Raw genomic sequence first — 8,357 nt, 5'->3', positions numbered from 1 at the left:
AAAAAATTAATTTATTAAATTATAAATGTTTGATAAAATTAAATATTAAAATAATTAAAAAGTATAAAAATGATTAAAAATAATAAACACATGAAAAGGTTAAGTATGAAATTAAATTTGATAAATATATTAAAGATAAAAGAAAAAAATATAAAAATTTATACGCTAGAAGCCAACTTTTAAAAAATATTAGTTAACTTTTAAGTTCTGCTTCAAAAAATGTTAAAAATTACCCGTAAAATATTAAAAAAGATTATTTATCCAACAACCAAATAAGTATAGTTAATAAAAATAATTAAAAATCAGTTAAAATACATTATCAAATATAATCGTTGTAGCTTTGTATATCAATATGTATAAATATATTATGGATATTAATAGAAATTTAAATAATTTTATATTGATAATTAGCTAATATGTATTTATATATCTTATAATTATTAATAATAATACAATCTATTAAATCAGTTTGTTTAAACTTATTTGTTGAAATAAATATTTATTTAAAAAAATAATAATTTTATGTTTTTTTAGTATGTTTATTTGACTGCTTATCCTATAAAAAAAACAGTTTTCTATTTATTTTAAGAAATAAATTTCATTTACTTCTTAAAAAAAATACTTACAGAAAAATATATTTATTTTAAATTTATTTTTAAAAAATTTAAACAACCTCACCCCATTATGTCATCACTAAGTCACGATTGAGTTTGCAGTTCTCAAACATTTTAAAGTAAACCAAGGACTAAAACGGACAACAAAGAAAAAATTGAAAGAATAAAATTAAATTAAATCATATTTACACGGAGAGAAACACATATAAGCCAGTTTTCTTTTAATTGGAACATATTGAGTTCATTTAAATTTATTTATTAAAAGAAATATTTTTTTAATAAAAATAATTTTTTTTTATTCTTTAGTGTGTTTGTTTAAATTATTTCAGTTTAAAGAAAAAGTAAATTTATGTTTATTTTTTAAAAAATAAATATTTATATCAAAAACGGTTATTTTAAAGTTACTTTTTAAAATTTTAAATAAATTAAGAATATCGAATATTAATTTCATATGTTTAGATTGAGTTGCATTGAATCTCGAATGCCGTGATTAAAATTTAGAGCTTGTGCATTTTTATAGTTACACTTCAAACTAGTCGAGTTGTGTGATTGACGATAAAGAGATGAATGATAATGACTTCTCTTAATTAATTTAGTATATATTTGGAAATTGGTAAAAAATTATCTTTAAGGTAAAAGTAATTTTGGCAAAGCATAAAGACCTGCATTAGAATGGATGCTGGATTAATTTTAATTGCAAATCAAAATTATATTTATTTTATTTTAATACGCTACATGATTTCTCGTCCCCCAAATAATTTTTTTTGTCTTTTTTTCTCTTATTTTTCAAGTACCACTCATTAAATTTACTCAATATTAACTTGCCTTTTATATTTATAAATATAAAGTTTCTAACTTCAAGTTTTAATAATATGAAGTTAATAATTTTATGCAAGTTATCATCGAGGAGACATATCAAATTACGCTTTATTGATTTTATCTTTTAAAATTGTTTCATTCATTAATTGGTTTATTGTTTTCTTAATTCAATATGTTGTCGTTACGTATTTTAAAATAGAAAGAGTATTTTAAAAGTTGTACAAAAGATAATTTTTTATTGATTAAAAGTGTAAGAAAAAAATATACACTAAAAACACATGATTTTAAATAAATTTAATTTTTTCACAACCTCTTCTTTTATATTTATCATACATAATTTTTTTTTATATATTTTTTGTTGACACCAAATATTATATCTTTTTATTTTTTAATTATTTTTTATCCACGCTAATAAGTGCGAGAGAATCATTATTTTAGCAATTTAATTTTAAACCTAGCCATATGAATTAATAAAGATATTTTTTTACGAAAAAACTAAGTAAAATAGTAAGGGATTGGTTTATTAAATTCATCGAGTTTGAATAAATAACAAACACTTCTAATAATCATACTAAAAAAAACTTAATTGTTTTTAGAGAGACATGTCTCGTGAAATTACATAACACAAGATAAAATTTATTTTATTATAATAGTTAGGAGTGTAACCTTTTTGACTAAATCAAGAGTTTTGAGAGCACGGCACATATATCGCAAATGATTGGAACATGATAAACTTTATGTTTCATCGCCATACACTTGTAATTGTTACGAGCAAATTCAAGCAAAAAGAAACAATTAACGATTTGAAAACTTTCCTCCGTGAATTTTTTTAATTAATAGAAATGAGGAAATAGGCAAAAGTCTTCACTTAGTTCCAAAATCCTTATCCTTAGACTATTAAAACATGCCTTAGTAGCTAAAATAGCCCAAAAAAATAAAAGACGCGGTATATAAATGGAATAAATCTTTGAAACATTTGTAACTGTAAAACGTAGGTGCTGATCATAATATATTTCAAGTCCCAAACCAAAATCATATCCATTGTTTTGACTTAGGGGGTTCTTTAACATTCTTAATAAATAAATGGACAATAGCATGGACTTAACCCACTAACACTAACGTTTAACGTGAGGCCAGCACGAGCTTTGGTGCATTGTGCCAACGTGGAGTTCGAAGTGTTGTCTGATTTGGCGCCAACGTTGGCATGTGGGCCCTACTCAGCTAACGTGGTAGCTTCCTTTAGGACGGAGATTAGAAGGTAAGCATGTGACACTCTTCTCTGCACCTGTCATTCACACGCTGCATCAAATCTTCACTACATTAATGCATTCATTGCTCCCCTGTAGTTAACTAGAAAAATATTAAATGTATTTTTTTTTACTGCAATTAATGAATGCATTAAATTTAATATGCACTATTTCTGCAATTAATCCAGTGTGAGAAATATTAGAAATTTAATTGCAACAATTTCTTATTTTGAAGCACTTTTTACTTTTGAATTTTTTTTATAATGCTTAAATAAATCTAATTTTTTATTGACAAAATTCGTACGTTATTCACGATTATTGTCTATAAAAATCCATACTTTTATTGTAAGTTTATTAACATTTATAGTATGTAAAAAATTATCTAAAAATTAATTTCGTATTAATTAATAATGTAATTTTTTTATGCGGTATGACAATTAAACTCACAAGTATTTAATTTATGATTTTTTTACATTTAACTAAAATAAATAAATAAAAATTCCTAGTCTCTTGAGCTAGTTTTAATCTGTATTTCTAAAATAGGAGGATAAAATAGTTTATCGTAATGTCTGCCAAGGAAGTCTGCAGACTGCACACAGCAGCAGCGGTCAAGCATAGTTGGGAAACGCATGCATATATATAGAAACTGCATTTAAGGAATTCTGCTGAAAGTTCAATTCGAGAATCTCAATTCGTAAAATACTCAACAGTATAAACAGTGTTACCATTTTATTAACTTCATATTTTTAGGAGCAAACTACTATTTTGTCCTAAAAATATGAGAGAAAAAAATTACATATCGATAGTTTTATATTATCATTTAATTGTAAATTATTATGTATAATAAATTTAGTAATATTTGGAATGAAAAAAAAGGTATGCTTTATTTAAAGACTTATTTAATTTTTTAGAGACCAATGCAAGAACATTATACATTTCTAAAGACTAAAAATATAGGTTATTCCATTTTTTGAATTAAAATTTACATAAATAGCTTCTCCCTTATGAGGGACACTTTGGGGATTTCACAGAAAATCCCTCATTCCTTTATAAGCACCGCGGAGGGACATTTTGTCCATGTGTTAGCGACGAAGCAGGAGAGACAAACAAAAACAGAGTAACTCTCACTCTCAGAAACAGAGCACTCTGTTTTTTCTCCGAGCTTATCCATCCTTTTCCACACCCAACAGAGATTCCTCAATGGCGGCTGTGAAGAGCAGCAGCATGGACGCCGAGAAGGCGGCGAACGGGGAATCTCCACCGGAGCGGTGTCCGGTGGAGGAGGTGGCTCTGGTGGTGCCGGAGACCGACGACCCATCACTTCCGGTGATGACTTTCCGAGCATGGTTTCTGGGAATAGCCTCATGTGTGCTCCTGATCTTCCTCAACACTTTCTTCACCTTCAGGACTCAGCCACTCACCATCTCTGCCATTCTCATGCAAATCGCGGTTCTTCCCATAGGAAGGTTCATGGCCGCGACTCTTCCCACCAAAGAGTACGGCTTTCTCGGGTCGCGCTTCACCTTCAACCCTGGACCCTTCAACATGAAGGAGCATGTCATCATCACCATCTTCGCTAACTGTGGTGTTTCCTTTGGAGGAGGCGATGCTTACTCCATTGGTGCCATTACTGTCATGAAGGCTTACTATAAACAGAGTTTGAGCTTTCTCTGTGCCCTCTTCATCGTCTTAACTACTCAGGTTTCGGTTACTCTGCTTCAAATTTTACATCTTTCTTGTCTTTTTGGCCTTGCAATATTTTTTTAACTTTTTTTTTGGTATTTATGACTAAAAAAATATACGAGGTGAGGCTTTTAGAAAGTGTTTGTTTGTTTATATTTATTATTTATTTCTTAACGGAACTTTTTAAAAGATGATTATTTTTTCTTGAGGAAAAGCGCTTGCCAAACAGTTAATTTGTGCTTGGACAAAGATTTTTGGGAGATGGGGTTGCTAGGAAATAAATAATTCTGCATGTATATATAAAAATCAAAATGAAGCCTAGCTTTGAGATTTGCGAAGATTGAAGGTTCTCTCATGCTATGCTTTCTTTTTTTAATATTAAAATAAAACCCGTTTCGTCTGGATTATGTTTTATTGTTTGTTATCCTTACATATATTTAATTTATTTATTCTGAAAGACAAAAAAGCTGGAAGATTAGTTGAATTTGCAATATAATATTTTTTTTCTTCGGAGCATATATTCTGATGAACAATCTGTTTACTAGAACTTATCATTCAAAATTATTGAGTTGCAGATGATGGGGTATGGATGGGCTGGGATTCTGAGGAGGTATCTGGTTGATCCCGTTGAAATGTGGTGGCCAGCAAACCTTGCTCAAGTGTCGCTCTTTAGGTTCATTCTCGCTCTTTTGCTTCAATATTACGCTTTATTAAATTCAAACTGAATTATGCATAGAGAAGAACTGTACTGCACTCACAAACAAACATAAAATAGTTTTACAAAGTTATATAAATAAATAGTTATTTGTTACTGTATAAAACTATTTTACTATTTTACATTGTCTTCGGTAATATTGTAATAGAGTTTAATTTTTATATATTATTATCTTCGTTGACATTTATAAGTAGACGTCAGTATAAAAATATTTTATTCTTATATTTAAATTTAGTATCTCTGCATAATTATGTGGTGATATTTCTTTGTGCCTGGTTAGACCTGGTGGTAATTAAACAATTGGAACTTTCCAATGAACTATATTTGTGCATATACATATATCTTGTCTGACTAAAAAGTTCACTTCACCCAAATGAAGGCATAAAAGATGCGGAATTTTACTTGCATTAATAAGGGTGGTTGTTACACTTACTGCAAAAGAATTTATGCGGAGTTAAATCAACAAAGATAAAAGCGAATAAGTCTGTCGTTGACTAAATGACTAGTAATTCCTAGCTTGTAATTGTAACAAGAAGACATTTATTTTAACATCATATGCCAATTGACAAATGTAAATATGGTGCAGCCATGCCACGACCTAAGCGCATCTTGAGCGTTGTAATATTCTCTTTGCAAGAGAGCATAACTTGAAAGTGAAAAGGTCAAGTGGAAGATAGTATATTAATATATGGTGTCAATATTCATTGTCTACTGTAGAATTGACATATAGGCAAATAATCAGTATCTTCTCCAAAAGAGCTTACGCAACAGCAGTAACCAATTAATTAATTGAAGGTTCTTCTATTATATCCCCTAATGTTATTTTGATTACATCATTAACCCTATGCTACAGGGCACTCCATGAAAAGGAGCCGAAATCAAAAGGTTTAACGAGGATGCAGTTTTTCCTCATTGCCATGGGTGCAAGCTTCTTGTATTATGCACTCCCTGGCTATCTCTTCATGGTCTTAACATTCTTCTCATGGATATGTTGGGCATGGCCACATAGCATCACTGCACAGCAAATTGGCTCAGGTTATCACGGACTTGGGATTGGTGCCTTCACACTTGATTGGGCAGGGATTTCAGCTTATCATGGCAGTCCCCTTGTTTCACCATGGTCTTCCATTGTTAATGTGGGAATTGGATTTATCATATTCATCTACATCATTCTACCTCTCTGTTACTGGAAGTTCAACACTTTTGATGCACACAAGTTTCCTATATTTTCTAACCAGTTGTTCACGGCCAGTGGACATAAATATGACACCACCAAGATCTTAACCCCTGAGTATGTCCTTAATGTTGATGCATACAACAAGTACAGCAAGTTATACCTTAGCCCTCTGTTTGCATTATCTATTGGATCAGGTTTTGCAAGATTTACGGCAACCCTCACTCATGTAGCACTCTTTAATGGAAGGTAAGGTTACTATCAAAGTTTTTAACATAAATTTATCTGTTATATGCTTGCATGAAATCATTTGCAGACATGAAGTGCATCAAGTTAAATCAGTCAAATAGTATAGAGTTTCCTATAAATTAATTGGTCTAGTAAAATGGGATCTTTTTCGGTTGACACTGAAATAGTTTTCTTTTCCCACAGAGACATTTGGAGACAGAGTAGATCAGCAATGAGTAACGCAAAATTGGATATCCATGGTAGACTGATGAAAGCTTATAAGCAAGTACCAGAATGGTGGTTCCTCAGTATATTGTTTGGGAGCATGGCGCTATCCTTGCTAATGGCTTTTGTGTGGAAAACGGATGTGCAACTGCCATGGTGGGGTATGCTCTTTGCTTTTGGTTTGGCTTTTATTGTAACCCTTCCTATTGGTGTCATTCAAGCAACTACCAACCAGGTACCATCTCCACTATTATTTTGATGCAGAGTGGGAAGCAATAGAGGTTTAACATTTTAACACTTTTTTTTTTTTTTGTGGTCACCTTGCAGCAACCTGGATATGACATTATAGCACAGTTCATGATTGGGTATGTCCTTCCTGGACAACCAATTGCAAACTTGCTCTTCAAGATTTACGGGAGAATCAGCACCGTCCATGCTCTCTCTTTCTTGTCAGATCTCAAACTTGGCCACTACATGAAAATTCCTCCACGGTGCATGTACACCGCTCAGGTATTTTGCAGCTTCAAATCTCCTAATCTAAGTCCTTATTTTATAAAAAAATTGTCATTACTAATTTGATTTTGTTTGTAATTTCCAAACAGCTGGTGGGAACTCTAGTTGCTGGTGTAGTGAACCTGGCAGTGGCTTGGTGGATGTTGGATAGCATTAAGGACATCTGCATGGATGATAAAGTGCACCATGACAGTCCTTGGACATGCCCTAAGTACAGAGTGACATTTGATGCATCAGTTATATGGGGTCTGATTGGACCAAAGAGGCTATTTGGACCTGGTGGGCTGTACAGGAACCTTGTGTGGTTATTCCTGATTGGAGCAGTGCTTCCAGTTCCTATTTGGGTGTTGAGCAAAATCTTCCCTGAGAAGAAATGGATACCACTGATCAACATACCAGTTATAACCTATGGCTTTGCTGGAATGCCGCCAGCAACTCCTGCCAATATTGCAAGCTGGCTAGTGACTGGAATGATCTTCAATTACTTCGTGTTCCGCTACAACAAACGCTGGTGGCAGAAGTACAATTATGTACTATCTGCAGCACTGGATGCAGGCACAGCTTTTATGGGTGTTCTGATATTCTTTGCCCTGCAAAATGCTGGCCATAATCTCAAATGGTGGGGAAGTGAATTGGACCATTGCCCATTGGCCACTTGCCCAACTGCACCAGGAATTGAGGTTGATGGCTGTCCAGTATTCAAATAGAGAACAGCCATAATGATAATAGCTATAGGGTGAAAGGAATAACCAATTGCTCAGCAATTCTGTAACCTTTTGTGTTTGGATCATAAATCTCAAAATTTCAAGGAATTTGAAATGTCTATAATTTGAATTGCTTTGATTTTAATTTACTTTATTATTTAAATACTTTGTTTGGATAAATCAATTCAAATTTTTTTATTTTAAATTTTTTGTTTAGATAGGATAATTTAATTTCTTTCATATGTAAAATTTTAATTTTATATTTTAAATTGATGAAATTTTAATATTAAACTTTACATAAAATAAACACAATCTAATTTTGAAATATTATTTAAAAAATATTTTTAATTTCTAATAATTTATAAATACAAAATATTGATAATTTTAACTAGATGAAAGAAATTGAGATTGATGGCTGTCCAGTATTCAAATAGA

At 31.2% G+C, this 8,357-nt stretch overlaps 1 protein-coding gene across 1 annotated transcript; it reads left to right on the top strand.

Annotated features, from left to right (window-relative positions):
* The first annotated feature begins 3,750 nt into the window (after positions 1-3,750).
* LOC114393390 (oligopeptide transporter 3-like) lies at positions 3,751-8,067 on the top strand. Its single transcript, XM_028354718.1, has 6 exons — positions 3,751-4,381; positions 4,939-5,036; positions 5,932-6,501; positions 6,685-6,940; positions 7,033-7,215; positions 7,308-8,067. Exons 1-6 carry the CDS (start codon positions 3,881-3,883, stop codon positions 7,923-7,925), a joined length of 2,226 nt encoding a protein of 741 aa, XP_028210519.1. The 5' UTR covers positions 3,751-3,880; the 3' UTR covers positions 7,926-8,067.
* The last annotated feature ends 290 nt before the right edge of the window (positions 8,068-8,357 follow it).

Source organism: Glycine soja, chromosome 17, assembly GCF_004193775.1.
Source record: "Glycine soja cultivar W05 chromosome 17, ASM419377v2, whole genome shotgun sequence".
Classification (NCBI taxonomy): domain Eukaryota; kingdom Viridiplantae; phylum Streptophyta; class Magnoliopsida; order Fabales; family Fabaceae; genus Glycine; species Glycine soja.
Note: the sequence above shows the minus strand (reverse complement) of the source record. Positions and strands in the feature narration are given on the sequence as shown.

What these genes read in the sequence shown, in the direction of transcription:
- LOC114393390 (XM_028354718.1), top strand. Translation starts at nt 3,881, where the DNA reads ATGGCGGCTGTGAAGAGCAGCAGCATGGACGCCGAGAAGGCGGCGAAC. An exon ending in TCATCGTCTTAACTACTCAG is followed by an intron (nt 4,382 to 4,938) that starts GTTTCGGTTACT and finishes ATTGAGTTGCAG; the next exon opens with ATGATGGGGTATGGATGGGC. An exon ending in GCTCAAGTGTCGCTCTTTAG is followed by an intron (nt 5,037 to 5,931) that starts GTTCATTCTCGC and finishes CCTATGCTACAG; the next exon opens with GGCACTCCATGAAAAGGAGC.